The sequence below is a fragment of the Acomys minous genome, assembly GCF_964271855.1.
Source record: "Acomys minous genome assembly, chromosome: 14".
NCBI classification, from domain to species: domain Eukaryota; kingdom Metazoa; phylum Chordata; class Mammalia; order Rodentia; family Muridae; genus Acomys; species Acomys minous.
The window spans coordinates 111,426,042-111,446,158 of NC_140496.1; the positions used below are offsets into that span (position 1 = coordinate 111,426,042).

General features: G+C 42.2%; 1 protein-coding gene across 4 annotated transcripts in view; it reads left to right on the forward strand.

Annotated features, from left to right (window-relative positions):
* LRRC40 (leucine rich repeat containing 40) overlaps window positions 1-16,532 on the forward strand; it is a 36,254-nt gene extending 19,722 nt beyond the window's left edge. For 2 of the 4 annotated variants that reach the window (XM_084757054.1, XM_084757056.1), the window contains 6 exons: window positions 4,420-4,528; window positions 7,573-7,680; window positions 10,865-10,975; window positions 11,990-12,067; window positions 13,123-13,308; window positions 15,584-16,532. In XM_084757054.1, coding sequence (XP_084613180.1) covers window positions 4,420-4,528; window positions 7,573-7,680; window positions 10,865-10,975; window positions 11,990-12,067; window positions 13,123-13,308; window positions 15,584-15,689 — 698 coding nt within the window. In that variant the 3' untranslated portion in view covers window positions 15,690-16,532. The remainder of the gene's footprint in view (window positions 1-4,419; window positions 4,529-7,572; window positions 7,681-10,864; window positions 10,976-11,989; window positions 12,068-13,122; window positions 13,309-15,583) is intronic. The other 2 variants (XM_084757055.1, XM_084757057.1) reach the window with 1 other exon arrangement.
* Window positions 16,533-20,117: the final 3,585 nt, after the last annotated feature.

Sequence of the window (20,117 nt, forward strand, 5' to 3'; positions counted from 1 at the left end):
TGTAGATAAGGTCTGACCTCCAACTCATAGAGAGCCTCCTGCGCTTGCCTCCCAAGTACTGAGAATAAAGGCGTGCACCACTACTAACTTCTTGGTTTTTTCTTTTTAAGATTTATTTATATTTTATGTATATGGTGCTCTGCCTGCATGTACATCTGCAGGCCAGAAGAGGGCATCAGATCTCATTATAGATGGTTGTGAGCCACCATGTGGTTACTGGGAATTGAACTCATGACCTCTGGAAGAGCAGTCAGTGCTCTTAACCTCTGAGCCATCCCTCCACCCCCCTAACTTTTTAATGTGTTACTGATAGTATGATAAACCTCAGCTTGTATTTCATGCCCATCATTTTGGTGTAAACTAGCGATTGAAGGAAAAAGTATCACTGTGTAAGAAACCATCCCAGAACTTCACTGTTGCTGCGTGGGTCACATGCATGCCACGTACGTGGGTGGAGGTCAGAGAACAGTGGGAGGAGTAACCACCTTCTGCCATGTCGGTTCCAGGGATCAAACTCAGGGAGTCAGGCTTGCTGGTATGCGCATTTACTTGCTAAGCTGTCTTACCAGCCCCAAAGGTTGTTTTTGTTTTGTTTGTTTTTTTGTGGGTGCTTAGTGTTTAAATTATTACTATTATGTGTACAAGGATAAGCTCTTATGTCGATGTCAAAGGTGACTTTCAGGACTGCTCTCTCTGTGGGTTCCTGGAATGTTCACCAGGTTGTGCCACAGCTTTTACCTACTGAGACATGTCAGAAGCCCTCACATTTTCATAGGTTAAGAAGCAAGGCTTGACATATTGGTACATATCTGCAAATGCATTTCTTGGGGACAGAAGTTGGAGGCTCAGGAGTTGAAAGTCCTCCTCCTTTGCACGGTGCTTTCCAGGATAGGTGTGAGGCCAACTTGGACTACTGGAGACCTTATCTCAAAAACAAAAAACACATGAACTTCCAATTACATGCACATGTTTCTGTTATACAGCCTTTATTCATATGTGAATAAAGAAGCCACATTTACAGCTTTATTCTTTCCAGAAACTACATAAACAGAAAAACCGGGAGTTTGAGCACGCCTTTAATTCCAGCACTCAGGAGGAACAGGCAGACTGATCTTTATGAGTTCGAGGACATCCTAGTCTACACAGTGATTTCTAGTCCAGTCAGGGCTACAGAGTGAGATCCTGTCTTTTTGGATGTTTTAAATGGAAGTTTAAAAATCACTTTCCATGGGCTGCTGTGGCAAATACTGTGGACTGCATGGCATAAGCCAGAAGCCAAGCAGAGGGAAGTTGACTTAAGGGTTTCTAGGTTAACTGTGTGAACACAGTGTAACCTGAATTCCTAAAAGTAGATTTGGGATGCAGAAGAAGTTCTGTATTACAAACTATGCAAACAACGCACCATTGCTAGTTTTGAAGAGGAAGAAAAAGGCTGTGAACCAAGGATCTTGTGCATCTTCTAAAAGTGAGAAAGGGAAGGAAACAAATTCTCCCGTAGTGGAGAGACAGCTTCTTTCCTCTAAACCACCCAGCCCATTCTAGAATTGTGAAGGACCCACCTCCTAGGGAGCTTGTGTGTTAAATGACTGCAGTCCATGAGCACTGGCTATGCATAAATGAAGCCCTGGCTCTGCTCCTCACCTCTAAAACATTGAGAATAAATGTAAAACAAATGCTTTGAGTTTATGGTGAATTGCTAATGTAACCACAGAGAACTACCTACAAATTGGAAATAAGTGGTACAGTTTGTGTTTTGTCCTCAGTTGCATTGAAGGTTTGTACTTAGGAGCAGTGTTTGGGTCACCATTGTGTTGCCAGGTCTTTGCTGTGTTCTACTGTCAGTGTCTGATACTGTGACACCAGGGTGCAGGGGCATTGTAGTGGTTCATGGGGTGAGCCTGCTGCTGTGCTGCCCACCTGTGGTCCCAGAATGCAGAGGCATTGTAGTGGTTCATGGGGTGAGCCTGCTGCTGTGCTGCCCACCTGTGGTCCCAGGGTTCAGGGAGGCAGAGGCAGGCAGTCTCTTCGTAGCCTGACCTACTTAATGAGTTCCAGGATAGCCACAAATAGTTTGTAGGTAAATGTGTCATAATAAGTCTAGACATAGGATCTCTTCTGCCTTTGCATTAGTGACTTATGTGTAGTTTCTTCTTTTTCTTGTTCTTTTTTTATTTTTGGTGATTAAAAATAAAATTCTCTTCTTTGTAGGTCTCTCAGAAAATAACTATCCATTTCTTTTTCTTTTCCTTCAACAGAGGATAACCAAACAATAACACAGTCTTCAAAGTAAAATTTTACAAAGGTGGCAAGTTTTTGTAAATTCTTTTTGACAACAAGCTTTGGTTTCTGACTTCCTTCTCAGGCCCCACCTCTTTACTGAGCATTTCTAGGTTGCACAGATTCCCAGTCCTCTCAGGAGGATATTCTTTGAGCCTATGTCCATCACTGTGTCCCTCACACCTGCGTATCCTTTCGGTCTGTTCTTTCCCTGGGTTCATCTTCCTTTGCTCTCTCGTCTCACCGAGATGCTGGAAGCGCCTTTAGCTATTTTCTCTCTTCAGCCATTTTCTCTCTTCAGCCATGATTTGGTCAACTACTTGCACTTTTAACAAGTTGTATTATCTCTTTGTAAACTTAAAGTACTTCGTTCCCATTACTCTGAAATTTTATTCATTGTATTCATTTGGTAGGTCTTTTTGATTTGAAATTTTTAACATTTTTTTTTCCTGCATAGTGATTTAAAAAAAAAAGTATGCAAAGATATATAGAAAGTGAATGTATTTTTATACACTTTAAGGCTCTCTGGCTCTTACTTAAATTTACTTTTTGGAAATGGAGAGTGTCTTATCTTGATAATGTATGCTCAACATGGTATATTAGAATGGTTATCACATTTGTTTTTAATGATTTAATATTATGTCATTCCTTATGTAATTTTGACAGTACATTATATATCTTTTACAGTAGTATGACCAAGGGCTGAAAAGATGGCTCAGTAGTTGAGAACATTGGCCGCTCATTCAGAGGATCAGGGCTCACACACTCACATGGCTCCTCACAACTATGTGTAATTCTAGTTCTGGGGAATATGACACTCTCTTCTGGACTATGAGGGTACTGCATTCAGGAAACCATCCATTCACATTTAAAAACAAAAACAAAAACAAAATTAAAGCTGTAAAGGAATATGACCAAACTGCTAGGGAAGTTCTATAAAAAGCAAAGCATTTAATCAGTGCTAATGTTTTGCTTGTTGTCTTTTATTTCTGTTCTGTTTTTATGAGTAAAGCATTCACGTTGTGTTTGCATGGGGCGTAATTGTTTATCCATTCTCTCAAAGTAGATTCTGTTGATTCCCAGTAATGTCCATACATTTTAATCCTTGATTAACACATAACTGATAACACAAGAGAAATGCGCTTGCTCACTTAGCATGCTCCTCAGGTGTCCATAGGGTGTCTCTGCGATGGCACAAGGTCAGTACCACTTATCATTCTCTGGTCTGTTGTGTGTTTTCTATGTTGTTGATTTGTTTGTTTTTGACACTGGCTCTCACTGTATAGCACAAGCTGACTGGAACCCACAGGGAGCCGCGGGCTTCCGTCTCTGGGGGTGATTAAACCCTGCATCATCTGGCTTAGTTGTTTTGTTGTTTGAAATGGGGTCTTCTTGAATTTGTTTTGTTCTGCCTCTTTTTCTTACTAGTGTACCCTGGGATGGCCCATCCCCTCCCATTGTTGAAAGCTGATAGCTTACTTTTTTATATTTTGACATTTTCAAGTCTTAAACCCATTTCATTAAAAGTGTAGATTTTCTGTTTTGTTGCTGCTGCTGTCAGATGACAGTGCTGGTTTCTGGTTAGTAAGGTGGCTTGGATATGTGAGTATTTGTGTGAGGACAATGTCTGTTGTAAAGTCTTGGCATTTGCCTATGAAAACTCCTTAGTGGTGTAGTATCCAAAAGCATCACTATACAAAGCATCACCATGTTTTAAGTGACTGAAAATAATTAGCTCTATTATATCCTAAATAAAAGTATAGGTACATTATTGTTAGACGTTTGAGTAGTTTTCTGATGTTGGCAGGGTCTTTCCACTGGGCCATATTATTTTGCACAAGAGAAAGGTTTTTTGTTAAATGCTGTAGTTATTTTATGAAAGTTCTTTCTAATTGCTAAATTTTCCAACAGTGGGATGATTTTGCGTGGGGTGGGGAGGCAGTACTTGAAATTATACTGAAGAACTTTATTTTCTATTGATATGCTTCTCTTAAATGAGGTCTCAGTTATTGGGACTAAAATATATGACTTATGGGCATTATCAGTACTATATAGAAATTATGAATATTTATATATATTGTTAACAGTTTAAAGATGGCTGTATAATATTAATATTTACTTTATATAACTTTTCTTTTCCAGATGATGGAACTACTCAAAATGATTCTGTTCCTGATACTGCCATGACACTACCAAGTGAATGCAGAGTCAACACCCATGCCATAGTCACCCTGAAGCTGCTCGACTATAGGTATGCACAGAACACCGTGTCACAGAACACCGTGTCACAGAACACCGTGTCACAGAACACCATGTCACAGAACACCGTGTCACAGAACACCGTGTCACAGAACACCATGTCACAGAACACCATGTCACAGAACACAGAACACCGTGTCACAGAACACCGTGTCACAGAACACAGAACACCGTGTCACAGAACACCGTGTCACAGAACACCGTGTCACAGAACACCGTGTCACAGAACACAGAACACTGTGTCACAGAACACCGTGTCACAGAACACCGTGTCACAGAACACCAAGTGAATGCAGAGTCAACACCCATGCCATAGTCACCCTGAAGCTGCTCGACTATAGGTATGCACAGAACACCGTGACCAAGGCTGTTCATAAAATACAGCACTTAATTTGGGGCTCACAGTTAGACTCACGGTTGCAAAGAGTTCGAGTCCATAACCGGTAGAGAGCCTGGCAGCAGGCAGGTAGGCATAGTGCTAGGGCAGCGTGAGGCAGAGAGAAAGAGACAGACAGACAGAAAGGGAGAGGGGAGGAGAGCTAACTGGAATGGTGCGGGCTTTTGAACCCTCAAAGCATTCCCTTTTCCAACAAGGTCACACCTCTTAGTCTTTCCCGAGCAGCTCCACCAACCTGGACCAAGTATTCAAAGACAAGACACTGGAGGCTCTTCTCATTCAGGCCTCACACTGTCCCTCTGCATAGCATGGGAGAGTCAGGCAGTGCCTGACCAGTCACGGCAAAGCTATTAGCTACAGGTATGCGTTCTATCTGCATCCTACTGCAAGGCCCATGGGAAAGTTTTGAGAAAGAGTCCTTCAGAGACAGGACAGCTAGTGGGGACAAAAACAGAGTCATTGGAAAAGATTCCCCTTTGTAGGTTACTTGGGTCACAGAACAGTTTAAAATTTGGCTCAAAACAGACCTTGAGTCAGAGAGGTAGAGTGCTTTAGTATCAGGGAGAGGTATTGTGGGAAGAAGATGGAGCTCCTGAGTATCTGAGGAGAGGTGTGGGAGGGACATGGAGGCTGAGTATCTGAGGAGAAGTTCGGGAAGGAGGTGGAGGCTGAGTGTCCGTGGAGAGGTGTTGTAGGAAGGAGGTTGTTATACTAATGCAGTGAACTAATTGGGGGATGGCACACTGAGGAGAAAGAACTTATGCTCTGCACCCCCCCTTTTAAAATAGAATCTATTTTATTGTGATTCTACCTGCATGTTTTACCTGTCTGTATGTCTATGCACCTCATATATGCCAGGTACCCCAGGAGGCCAAAAGCAACGTGAGATCTGGAACTGGAGGTAGAGAAGCCTATGAGGCATGATGTGGGTGCTAGAAATCAAACCTGTGTGCTCTGATAGCAGCCAGTGCCCTAACCACTGAGCCATCCCTTCAGCGTTTTGTTGTGTGTGATTTTTAATAAAGGATACAGGGTTAACCTCATGGGGAATGAGGTGGGCTTTGCTGCAAAGGCAGTGTCGTCTGTGGGAGGCAGGTGGCTGCAGAGGTCCTGTCGTTCTCTTCCTGCCTAGCCTCCCTATCCAGAATATTTGCTTGAAAGCAGTATCAACTGCAAAATGTGAGAGAGACAAATGAATTGATGTTAACATTTTTGTGGTAAGATTTTATTTTAAGAATACGAGTGATAGTTTGGTATTTAAGTTCTCAAATTTAGTAACAGCATTTAGAGAAAGTTTCATGTTGAGGGTGTGCCTGTTTAAGAAACTATCATTTAGTTAATGAAAAGCCTGACTAACTAACAAGCAGTGTGAGAAGTGATTGCCTCGAGTTTGTGAATGGAACGGCGATGATGTCTCATAGTTGCGCTGCATTCTGGGAACACATAACACTGAACACTGGCAACATCTGTGAACAGAGTAAGGGGAGGCACTAAAGCTCCTATATATTGTGGAAGTGTGTCAGATGAGTGAAAGAATCTGGATCACCCTGCAGAGGCAGAGTTTTTGTCAGGCGCTCTGTAGTGACGTGTGGAGCAGCAGTGAGGGTGTGCAGTGCTGCCAACACTGCTGCCAATGCTTTTGCTCATACGCCTTCCAATATGGCGTTAGGGTGGAGAGATGATAACTATTCCTTAAAGAACCAATAAGCTGCCATGCGGCTCCTCATCCAACTGAGTTGGTAGGAGCCTCTCAGGGGGAAGGTTCCTGTTCACACTGTCCTCACCTCCTGTTCACACTGTCCTTACCTCCTGTTCACACTGTCCTCACCTCCTGTTCACACTGTTCTCACCTCCTGTTCACACTGTCCTCACCTCCTGTTCACACTGTCCTCACCTCCTGTTCACACTGTCCTCACCTCCTGTTCACACTGTCCTCACCTCCTGTTCACACTGTCCTCACCTCCTGTTCACACTGTCCTCACCTCCTGTTCACACTGTCCTCACCTCCTGTTCACACTGTTCTCACCTCCTGTTGCCACCATTTAGTGTTTGTGGCAGTTACGACACCTCACTAAGAGAAAGTGACTCCCCTGTACCTATTCTGTATTTTTCTAGTCATACAACATTATTATATGTATTTACATTTGCAAAAGCGGTGGCATAAATGTTAAAGACTGCTTCAGATTCTAATCTCAAAGCCAGGATGGGCCACAAAGCTCATCAGCGTGGCAGCACAAATAGTGAGTTCAGCCTGTCTCCTGCCACACAGTAGAGGAGTGCAGAGGTGTGTGGATGCTTGCACAGAACCTGCACATGGTTGCACCTGTTGTCTGTCAGTCTCCAGAGCCGGCAGGTGTCCCAGATTTCAAAGGAAAGCTTAGTTTTAAAATCAGATTTAGTTCCAGTCTCAGGTAGAGAAATGGACCTTGCGTTCTCTAAGTTTCCGGTTTTCAGGATGCCTTTGTTTCTGTTGGTGTGACTGAGCATGAGCAGGGAAGAGCCTTCTGAGCAGCTCACAGAACATCAGCTACCTGGAATGTTTTGGCAAAATATGTAAAGGCTTTTAGAAATAGGGAATTATGATTATAATTTTTTGGATTGTTGAGAATGTTTTTATTTTTAAACCACCTTTTATCTAGTGATAAACAAGCAACCCTGATTCCTGATGACATATTTGATGCCACAAAAAGCAACATCATCACTACTGTCAACTTCAGTAAGAATCACCTGTGTGAGATTCCAAAAAGGTAGGATCACCCAATGATGCTCTCTTCAGGTTGGCCTCTTTTTTTCAGTTGCATCTTGGAAAGCAAGTGTTAGTTTCCTGAACTGTCAGTGTTAGAGGGTTGTTGCAAACTGTGGTCCCACTGTTCTGAGCAATGTACAGGATCTTTTTTGTTTGTTTTTTGTTTTTCGAGACAGGGGTTCTCTGTGTAGCCTTGGCTGTCCTAGCCTAGCTTTGTAGACCAGGCTGGCCTTGGATGTACAGTATCTTAAAACTCCCCATGTAAGCTGTAAACTTGGGAAGTGGGTGATTACATCTGTTTGGACTGTTGAGAACATTTGATTATTAGTCTTGTGGGATGAAGTACGGCAGAGTCCTGAGAGAACGCCCAGGCCCAGGCCTGCAGGGATGAGAGTGATTGATTCCCTTGCAGGCTCAGGTGAGGGAAGCTTGAGTTACTGACTTTTCTTACTTAGAGCGATAGAAGGAACGCCACATCCCTGAGCTGCCAGTGTCTGAGTGTAGGTGGAGGACGTCCTCACTCCAGCCGTCTGCTGCCGTTTGTTCCTTTCAGTATGCCACTGTTGGCATTAATTCGCAAAATCGTTAGGTTATACGAGAAGGTTAGTATATTGTTGAACTTTAAGAGTTTGTTAACTGTCTGCACCGGATGATTGACATCTCACTGCACACAGCCTGCAAGACAGGACAGGTCCTGGTGAGGAAACTCAGCAGTACTGCACGTGCTGTGTCTGTCTGTGGCTAGCTGCTCCTAGATTCCTTGCCTGTGCAGTACAGCAACATCATACTTAATGCCTTAGTAGACAAACAGGCACCTAAAGAAAACAGGTATAAACAAACAGAACACAAGGGAACAGATAGTGTGATGAAGGCTGCTGTATCAAGAAGGAAAAAAAAAAATAGAATTGCTTTCATAAAACGGCCCAGATTTTCAGATGTTTAAAAGGGTAAACTTAAAACTATGTCCTATTTACAGAGAACACTGGGGACGTAGGTCTTGGAGCAAGATATCCCATTACGAAAGGAGACCTGTCCTTTGCTGCCTTTTGTGGAAGGGCTAAGAGGACAGCTGGTTTGCTATCAGACACACACGGTGTGTGTGGGCAGGCCTGGTCATGCTGGCTGATGGCTAAGAGGACGGCTGGTTTGCTACCAGATGCACACGGTGTGTGTGGGCAGGCCTGGTCATGCTGGCTGATGGCTAAGAGGACGGCTGGTTTGCTACCAGATGCACACGGTATGTGTGGGCAGGCCTGGTCATGCTGGCTGATGGCTAAGAGGACGGCTGGTTTGCTACCAGATGCACACGGTGTGTGTGGGCAGGCCTGGTCATGCTGGCTGATGGCTAAGAGGATGGCTGGTTTGCTACCAGATGCACACGGTATGTGTGGGCAGACCTGGTCCATGCTGGCTGATGGCTAAGAGGATGGCTGGTTTGCTACCAGATGTACACGGTGTGTGTGGGCAGGCCTGGTCATGCTGGCTGATGGCTAAGAGGACGGCTGGTTTGCTACCAGATGCACACGGTGTGTGTGGGCAGACCTGGTCCATGCTGGCTGATGGCCTAAGGGTGGAGAGCTGCACGAGATGCTGCTGGCCTCACTGCACTCACTCACTTAGGGTTTGCTTCCTATTTTACCCCACAGCCAAGTTCTTACGCAGGATGCTGTTCTCTTACCAGGGATGCTCGATTTTTTTTTAGCAACTTAGAAAGCCAAAGAAGACAGATAGCACAGATTTCCTTGCTGTTAGAGTGCTTCTAAGCCACTCTGCGCTTATAATTCATAATGAATATTCATAAAGTACTGAAGGAAATGGAAGGACATTACATACAGTCACTGATATAGATGTTAACTTAGTAATGTTTTATTTTAAGCTATTTGGAATTTTACGTGTAATTTGTTTCTTGAATGCTTTATTTACCATATGTATTTACCTATTTGATTTTTTATTTCCTTATTCCATAAGTAATATTTTAAAAATCTAACTTAGCTACATGCTGTTGTTACTTATAGCAATTTTAAAAAATACTGTTTTTTAGGCCAAATTTTCAGAAAATTTACTGTGTTGAGACTCTTGATGCATGTATATCCAGTACTTTTTAAAAGATTGTCAGTTACACATTGAAACTCAGTTTCTGCCTGCATTTTGAGCACCAGCTGCGACGATCTTCACTTTGCTCATGTGGTGGTCTAAAAAAGTTTGTTATAGCTTAATTTTATTTGGCAGGTTATATCAGTCACATAATTAACATAGCTAATATTGATTATTGTTTAAGCTTATTTGTTAGAGATGTTTAGTCCTTCCTCTTCAGCTTAAGCTGCTTAGGGGTAGCACTTGCCAAACCTAGAAACTGGCTTCAGAGCTTGCTTTAACCACGGTTGGATTTAAAGATAATTCACATAACACATTTTACTAAAAAGTCGGTGTGGGGCTGGAGAGTTGGGTCAGCGGTTAAGAGCACTGGCTGTTCTTCCAGATGTCTTGAGTTCAATTCCCACTAACCACATGGAAGCTCACAATCAACTGTAATGGGATCTGATGTCCTCATGTGGTGTGTAGGTGTACATAGAGATAGAGAATTCCATACATTAAATAAATATTAAAAAAATAAACAGCAAAAAAGTAAGTATGTCAAATTAAAGTAATACTGTGAATCACTTGAGTTCCTGGCATGTGCAGAGGATCTTCTGAAACAGGAGTTCATGGGTACTGGGAATCAAAACTGGATCCTTTAGAAAAATAGCCAGGACACTTATTGTCTGAGCCATCTCTCCAATCCATTAAAAATGTGTTTAAGTGCTTGCACATACGTAGTATATTGTGCTGTCTAACATGTTGCTTTATCAGTTTCTAACAATGCCTTTTGTGAATTCAGTTCACTGCCAAAATAGTATAGTAGCCACCCAGGTCTGAATTTTCCTTTTGTGTCATAATTAGGTTAAATATATAACCAGGGAGTTTTTAAATTAAACTTCACTATCTATTTACTGTCTGATTGAAGCTTTGTACAGATCACAGTAAGGTTGTTTTTAAAACTCTTAGTTTTCTTGCACAGCCAGTCTCTGAAGTTTTGTGAGAGAAGTGAGGGCCATGGCGGGCAGAAGGCATGTTGCTGCTTCTCCTCTGTGTCTGTCTACTAACTACTAGAGTTAGTAGTAACGTCTAAATTGTCTTTGTTTCAGGATTGTTGAGCTGAAGGAAACAGTATCGGATGTCAACCTCAGTTTTAACAAACTTTCCTTTATATCCCAGGAGTTTGGCTTGCTTCAGAAATTGACATTTTTGGATTTAAGGTACTTAATAGTACTGTTACTTGCCACCTTAAAAGTTAAGATTCACTTTGGAGTCTTTATGTTATATTCTCATTGGTGAGTATGGAACCTGGTCTTCAGTGTATTAACTAATTTAGGGAAAATGTAAAATTATTTAGGTATTTTAACCAGTCTGCCATTGTGAGTAGTTTATAACTTAAGTGATGAGATAAAATTATCTAAAATACTTTTTAAAACGTTCTGTAGATCTATGTCTAAGTAAAATGACATTTAGTACATGGGAACTGTCTCTCCCATCTTGTCTGTTTCTGAAGAAGGTAATGATGCCCTGCCACCCTCTCTGCTGCTCCACAGTGCGCCAGGCTTGCATCCCAGGCGGGACATTAGAGAGGCTGGAGCAAAGAGATAGAACCCAATCAGAGCAAATTCAGGGAGAAGCTGACAGCTCAAGCAGTGACACCATGTGTCTCAGGGTCGCACAGCGTTTGTATTTGGGCCTTGCCATAGCTGTGTTTCTGGTGCCTGCCTTTTTCCTAGTGCTCTTGTTGTTAGCAGGAGCACCTGTTTGTTGGCAAAACGTATAGTTGAGGCAGGAGGATCTGGCTGCACTAAGTGAGGTGCTTTTTCTTCTCTGGGGTAGCCGAGTGTAAAGCTGATGGATCGGGAAGAAGGGAGGCCCCCATGCCTGCTGTCTTTTTGTTTTGATCCCAGGCTTTTATATATATGCCTCTCTGTAACTGTCCCTGAAGTCACTAATAGAAGGACTAAATCTGCCCGCATGTCTGACAGCAGAAAGACTGGAGGAAAAGAGCAGGACAGCTGTGGGCTGTGCAGCATAGCTTCTACAGACAGTAATTGTGCATAGAAAAGAAAGGCTTCAGGAGACTTCTGTCACATGCTGTAGTCCTGGGGCCATCCTCAGAAGACCAGAAGAGTAAGAATTGACAAACACGCCTGTGTGGTTTTATTCCTCTTAGGACTTAAGTTTGTAAAAGTTTTCAAACTTAAAAAACCATGTTTTGATTTTCAATTTAGGAATAATTTTTTAAGCTCCTTGCCTGAAGAGATGTCATCCTTGACAAAGCTACAAACGATCAATCTTTGCTTTAACAGGTAAGGAGGCATCTGAGAGCTGGTTGACAGGAAGCCTTTCCGTTTATTGCATCTCACTAGCAGGTTTATTCTCGTTAGACTCTGCTGAACATAGTGCTGCGCAGAGTTCACATGATTGATGCTTACCTGGTTTATTTGTTTGTTTGTTTTACTACTCCAAGAAACTCATAGTTTAGAAGAAAGATAAACATCTGACTAATTGTAATCATTGTAGTGGAAAGAGATGCGCTATCCCGGCACACATGTCGCTGACACCTGGTGGTTTGGTTTGGACAGTGAAGCCAGCATCTGTGACATTCAGTCATTTTTGATGGGAATCAGAATGCCCTTGTTCTGGAAGCCTCGGGCAAACAAAGTTGAAAAAAAAAAAAAGAATTGAAACTTAATTAATTATTAATAAAAGTAAATCAAGAGCACTCTTCTGAGGGCAGCCTGTAGAGACCCAGAGATATGTCACACCCATGAGTGAGGGACTCTTCCTCAGCTTTTGTTTATTTTTGATTTTTACAATCAATGGTACCTTTTATGTCTGCTAAATATGTATTGCAAAATTGGTTTCTTATTTTCTGGAAAATTTTAATATAGGACTTAAACCACTTATAAGTAAGATCATCTGCTTTTAAGAATGATTTGACCTCTAGCCTATTACACAGAGGTGTCCTGTTCATAGATTTCTTTGTTTTGTTTTCAAGACAGGGTTTCTCTATGTAGCCTTCGCTGTCCTTGACTCTCTTTGTAGAACAGGCTGGACTTCAACTCATGGAGATCAGCCTGCCTCTGCCTCTGCCTCCTGAGTGCTGGGATTAAAGGCGTGTGCCAACTACCTGGCTCCTGTTCCTCTCCATCTCTCTCTCTTAAATGTATTTATTTATTATGTATACAATGTTCTACTTGAATGTATGCCTGACTGCCAGAAGAGGGCACCAGACCTCATTACAGGTGGCTATGAGCCACCCGGTGGTTGCTGGGAATTGAACTCAGGACCTTTGGAAGAACAGCCAGTGCTCTTAACCTCTGAGCCACCTCCCCAGCCCCTCCTGTCCATCTCTTAATAGGTTCAGAGTGATGCCTGCAGTCCTGTATCACATCCCCACACTGGAAGCAGTTCTGATCAGCAACAATCAGGTTGGCTCTATCGACCCTCAGAAAGTGAAGCTGATGGAAAACCTGAGCACTCTGGACCTGCAGAACAATGACCTCCTGCAGATTCCCCCAGAGCTCGGCAACTGTGTGCAGCTACGGTAACTTCCAGTTGATTGGTTGACTGTTTTTTTGTTTGTTTGTTTTTGTTTACCTTGCAGGAAATTGAAATAACAAACTTAAGACTTTATAATAATAATGGTTAACCAAGTGCCTGATTTTTCTTTTTTTTTTTTAAGATTTATTTATTTATTATTATGTATACAGTACTCTGCCTACATGTACACCTGCAGGACAGAAGAAGACACCAGATCTCATTATAGATGGCTGTGAGCCACCATGTGGTTGCTGGGAATTGAACTCAGTACCTCTGTCAGTGCTCTTAACCTCTGAGCCGTCTCTCCAGCCCACTCATATTTTTGGTTATGAGCCTAACCTTTAACGGCTGAGCCATCTCTTCTGCCCCTTTTTATGTTTCACCAGATGTTTTCTGGCTTAATATAACATATATGTATAAACATATGTATAAATAAATATACACAAATACATATATCTTAAATAAGTACATAACTGCACTGAGGTAAAGAGCAGGGAGCCCTGGCCCTCCTTAGCTTTGCTGGGGATTTCTGAGGTCAGATTACAGACCACCCAGTTTCAGAAACCCAACCTTGAGCGTCTTTCCTCGCTTGATTTTCCTTCCACCCTTACCTTGCTCTCAGTAGTGACCAGGCTGGGAGCCGTCCTCTTCTCCACGCAGAGATAGTCCACTGTTCTTTTGGGCCCATCTGTTGCACTCTTCCCCTTAAATCCAGAAATGCGTTGTACCAAAGCTGCAGGCGTCCTAAGCATACGGTTGAGCTCTGGCTAAGCAAGTACAAGGAGTTGGGGGTTGAGATGTCAGCTGAAAGCCGTTTTATTCTTGAAAGCAGCATGTAATTTTTTGGCTGTTCACCTCAGTGGGGTAGCCCTGGTACCTCATTTCTAGTGAATTGTAGGGAATAAATACAGTTGCTTATATTTGTAAAACAAATCTCATTGTTTGCTGAAGTTATGAACTACGTTAATGAGTGCTAAACTGTGTAGTAAATACAAGGTTTGGGATTTCACCTCATCAGTATTTAACACCTTAACTTATTACTTCCTCATGAAGATGCCACAATAGTTTATGTCTGAAAGAAACTCAGCATGTTTCTTAGTAGGCACATTTGTACCTGTGAAAACTAAACAGCATTTAGAACTACATGTGGAGGCTGTTTTATATTTGAAACAGAGAGTCTCATTATATAGCCCAGGCTAGACTCTAGTACCTGCCTACCTCAGTCTCCTAAATGCTGGAGTTGTAAGTGTGGACCGTCATCCCTGGCTCCTCAGATCCATTTAGAACAGTGAAGTTGTAAACAGACAGTACAAGAACATGCAAACTATGCTACCGAGTGGGCCCCAGCAAGGAGCCTGGCTGCAGTGTGATTGCAGATACCCTGTCAGACATCATGGAGGCACACCCGTAAGTGATGTCAATTTCCCCTATTCTCAGCGTAGCTGTGGATCCAGTGATTGGGGTTACAGACATAGGGAGTGAGTACTGTGCAGATACAACACCTGTGCACAGTGAGAGTCAACTGCAGGTTTTTCCTCCTAGAAGCTCAGAAAATTGAGTATAGAATTACCAAGTAACATGGAACTAGCTGAAGAAATGTAGATGAACCTTATAATGTAATATGAGCTTTTGATATTATTTATATAAAAACTTAGGTTATTAAATCCCCTTGATTCATGATATTTTACTAATTCTATAAAGAAAGAAACAAACCCGCCCTGAACTCATATATTGAGTTTTATTTTCAAATATAATGGACTTAGGATGTGGCCCTCAGATCCACAGAGGGAGGGCAGACGTGTGAAAGGCCCGTCTTGATGAGTGTTCTTGGCATTGATCCTTGTCACTTTGTTTATTCACTTGACTAAATTAATTTTATTATCTAATGTGTGGTCATATAAAATCGAGAAGAAACTAAACAGTAGCTCAAGTCATAGCTCCACCATTTAGAGCTGTTTATTCTGAATAGGCATCTGTCTTTCCAGATTTGTATTTCTCTCTTTAAAATGGAAACATTAGTGATACCTACACCATAAGTGTGTTAAGGCAAAACCAACAGTCAGTGAATGTTAACTCCATAGCGTGCCCTTCATGTGGCAGCAGTCACTGTCCTGCTGGGTGTTGTCTTAATTCCAGTCGTGTATATACTTAGTTGGGTTTGGAAAAGACACATAAGGAATAATACACATCTTATTTATAAAATTGCAAATGATAGTTTTATTTCACGGAAAGAGAATCACTAGTGGGAACTGTTTACTTTTCTTGTTTCTTTCATTTAGAACACTACTGCTGGATGGAAATCCATTCCGAGTTCCTCGAGCGGCCATATTAATGAAAGGCACAGCTGCCGTGCTGGAGTATTTGAGGGGCCGGATTCCTGCCTGAGTACAGCGGGCTCTGACTCTGGGCACGGTCAGCCTGCAGCGCCTGCTGCACTCCAGCGTCACTAGGCTGTCACTGCTCAGCCTGTGCTCAGTCCCACTCAACCGTCACAGCTTTTGAAGTGCTGTGGGCATCTTTAATGATGTTTACTGCAACACATTTTGAATGTTTTGCAAATTCATTCCCTTATGACATTGTAAAAAAAAAAAAACTTTTGATGTGACTTAATATTTCATAATGATAAGGCAACCATCTTTGTAGATCTGGGTTTCCCTGGCTTCCTTTTATTTTCCATATAATGTGAAGCGAGCAAGACTGTATTAAGTATAAAGTCAGCGAACTTTACCAAATATTATTCTTTGGCACTTAAAAGAAAGCCAGGCATTTCGCTGCCCAGGATAGGACTTGCTGTGTGTGGTCAGTGTTGATGCATGTTTATATTTAGAGGTTTGGTTTTGACTTGTAATTTTCTTTAAATGTTTGGGGTCCTTTATTCCAACCTGGTACATATTATTATTTCCAAAACCTTGATTCTGAAATCTGCTTGCAGTCTGATTAAAACTAGACTGGCAGTTTTACAGGAATCTCCTGAAAGGGAATTAGGTACCGGCAAACTTGATTTAATAAAAGCCAATATAAACATTGTTTTTTACACTGAAATTATCAAAAGTAGATTTATGAGCCATCTTGGCTCACCATGTGATTGTGTCAGGTAGCCAGGTCAGTGCTAGCATGTGGCAGCGGTCAGAGGTAGAGCTTACAGGTGGTTGAGGTTGTTGCTCTTAGGAAAAGCCAGTGCTAATAAAGTTACATGCTTCATGTTCATAATAAAAGTTACATATTAAAGATATTGGTACAGTGTTTTTGTTATAAAAAAGAAACACACCTTTACCATGTCACAGCTCCTTAGCTCAGAGCGGCTTCCATAGTAAACCAGACATCATGTAATAAGGTGACATTTTATTATTTATACAATAGACTTGTATGTTATTCAAAACACTTAAATACTGAAAAATTTGAGTACAACAGAACCCTAAAATGGCTCTGCTGTACACTGCACAGCGCTATTATCTGTACAACGCGCATCTGCAGATGCTTCCAGACTACACCTTATAACCCAGAGTGTCAGACGCGAGACAGCCGGAGGGCACAGGTCACACGTCAAACCCGCTGGCCTGCAAAGTCAGAATACAGATTAGTGGGACTTTGCACATAAAATTAAACAACTTTCAAGGTTGTTATGGTCTCATATGGCAAAAAACCATGAAGTACATTCACAATCTATGTTAGTAAAGTAGTAAGTGTTTCTCCATTCAGTTTTATTTACATCAGTATGTGGTTCAACTAAAAAGTACTGTTACTCATGGTACATTGTTTTTTAACACATACAAAAATGACAATTTTATATATAATTTTAAGCTCAAAATCACAATTATCTCAAAATATTAATTACAATACAGCCATTTCAGTTAAACATGTCATGGTTTGATTTTTAAATATAAAATGGTAAACTTTATTATTAAAGTAAGCAATTTGCTTTGAACTGGCTAGAGTACACCCAAGTAGAAAATGTAATGTGAGGTGGTGGTTGCCCTCCCACCCGCCTGTTGGCACAGCCGCATAGGCTAGCAAAGAGACGGAAAAGGCCCCGGGTTATGAACATTGAGCCTCTTTTGCTAAGCTGCCTTGGCTTCTTGGTTCTTCCATAAACGTTCTGCAGAGGGGACGTCCGCAGACTGCAGTGAAATGCATGCACTATATACAGCGTGTAGAGTGCCAGCTCACTGACACACCAGAATGTCCACACAGACGGCAAAGGATGGACAGAGGGTGCACTTCACCTGCCACGTGGGTGTTGACGGCTAGAACGGAGAGTGAGGGCTGAGGTCCCAGGCCAAGCTCTGCTGGAGGAGCCCCACCCTGCAGATGTGTCACCTGGCTGCTGCACTACAGTAGTGAGGCCAGATCCCATCAGTTTAGAGACCCAGTGTATGAGAATGAAATAGTTCACTGATTGGCTAATAAGACCTCAGAAATTTGTATGTGTTTGACACATAAAACATTAGAACTTACAGAATAATGAAATAGACTTATTTCCCATAAACTACCGAGGGCAAAAAGTCATCTATCTGATAGTTTTGAAAGTGAAAAATAAATTTCATGAATAATTAAAAAATAGCCTGCAGTGTGTTTGTATAATTACAAACCTCTTGGGACCCACCACTGTCTTCCATCAGAACCACTTTTCTGATGCTTAATATTTCCCCCCCCAAAAAATGAGACCATAGTTGAGTTTCTCATACACAAGCTGAGTGTGGGGTGGCCTTGGGTGTCACCTATGGTGACCTTGAAATGACCTGACCCTTGGGAAGTCCTGCCAGCCCTGGACAGTTCTTCATGTGTAAACGGTGTCGCTGACTTACTCTGCCGTCAGTCCCTAATACACACTCAGTACAGAAAGAACCTGAATGGCTCTTCCCACAAAAGTTGTATGGTTTGCCTGTCAGTTGCCTTTCTCTTTACTTCAAACAGACGTCACAGTAAGGCTTGTTCTTTTGAGGAGGGAAGCAAAGGAAGTGTCTAACTATTGGAGCAGAAATAGAAAGCATTCCTTGCAGTCTGTGGACACTGTCATCAAAGGAAAACAAGGTTTCCTAAGAGTTAAACAGTACTCAGCTGTCCTGACCCATGTCCTGACCCAGGTGTCCTCTCCACCTGGTTTGATACCAGCACTACCTTCTGGGTGGAAAAACAAGTATTGAAAATATTTTAATAGTACATTTGAACAAAAACGGGAAAATCTTTATCTGCCTGAGTGATTCGTCTTGCTTTTTTTTTTTTAGAGACTTTCAAAAACAAAATCATCCAAGATTCCCCGACTAACAGTATTCTTCAGCAGAAGGATGGAGAGCTGTGAAGAACAGTGGTCTGTCCACATGTCAGACACGTCCCTTAGTCTAGCGACCAGGCAGGCCACGTGTCAGACACGTCCCTTAGTCTAGCGACCAGGCAGGCCACGTGTCAGACACTTCCCTTAGTCTAGCGACCAGGCAGGCCACATGTCAAACACTTCCCTTAGTCTAGCGACCAGGCAGGCCAGCTGACGCGCCTCACCCGCAGACTCCAGCTGTGCAAACCAAACTAGCAAAGAAAAGAGTGTCTAAGAGACACAAAACCTGAGTTGCAATAAAAGATTTTGATAAACTTCTTAATATAGGAAAATAACCTTTGAACAGCCAAAAATACATTTTTACAATATAAGTGGCTTAGTGCTTAAGTGTCTCATAAGACTAAGCAGAAAGGAGATCATTTACATTTGATTGTTTTCCTAACTATAGCTGAGATAACCACATTTTATTTAATATATATTTATACCCCTGAATTTATCAGTTTTTCTTTAAAAAAAAAAAAAACTACACACATTTGGGTAAGTCCTGTTCAGTTTCTGACAGACCTGTTGCTTCCTGGACACTGAAGCAGCAGTCTGGGCTGCCAGTGCCAGGAGCCGTGGTGGAACCTAATGTTAAAAACATTTCGTCTTGGGCCTGGGCTTTCTGCCGACACCTCTCGCGTCATCTCTACGTTACATTTCTTTAGCCTGAGTAGACTTTAGTGCTAGGTATTTAACCCAGTAAGTTGCCTCCCGGCCCTTGCAGGATCTTACTGTGTAGCCCAGATTGGCCTCACACTTGCAATCCTCCCGCCTTCGCCCCCATGGCTGGACCACAGGGCTTTGTTTGCTTTTTCATACGTGGTCACAAATTGTTTCAACTGAAGTTCCCCTGTGTGCAGGCAGCTACCAAGACCAGGTCAGCTGCTTTCTACACCTGAGTCTGCTGCTTTTCAAGAGCTTAGAGTTTGGCCTTTTTACAGTTTACTTACTGGGAGGAAATCTGCTTGAGTGCCTGTCATCTTTCCGTTAGACTCTGATTTGAGGCTCAGTTCAGGACATGAATATTTCCTCAGGTATACTGAGGGCGGTTTTGACACAAATTGATTGAAAGTTGCTTTTCTGTGCATCCCTGGTAGATGCATTCATGGTTTTGACACTTGGAAGAGGGAAGCCACAGGAACCCAAAGGTTAATTCCTTGAAGCTGTGGTTGCCTAGAAGGCTCTGCATATTTCTCTGCAGGGGCTCTGAGCGGTACCTGTGAGAGCCTTGGAAATCAGTGAGTGCAGGAAGATGTCACTAGCCAGAGAATCCAGTCTCTGCTTGTTTCTGTGGCACTTGCCTAAAAAGGAGTTTACATTGTGCGCAAAGCTAAAAGTGGGAGTTACACTTTTTCTGCCAACAGACTTGTTGCCATGGGAACTAACGCAGGAAAATGAAAATAAGACAAAGAGTGAAGAATTAAATTGGGGCCAAGAAAGATGAGTTGATTTCAACATGGCTGTTTAAGCCTTTGGGATTTAAAGAAAGTGTTTCTCAT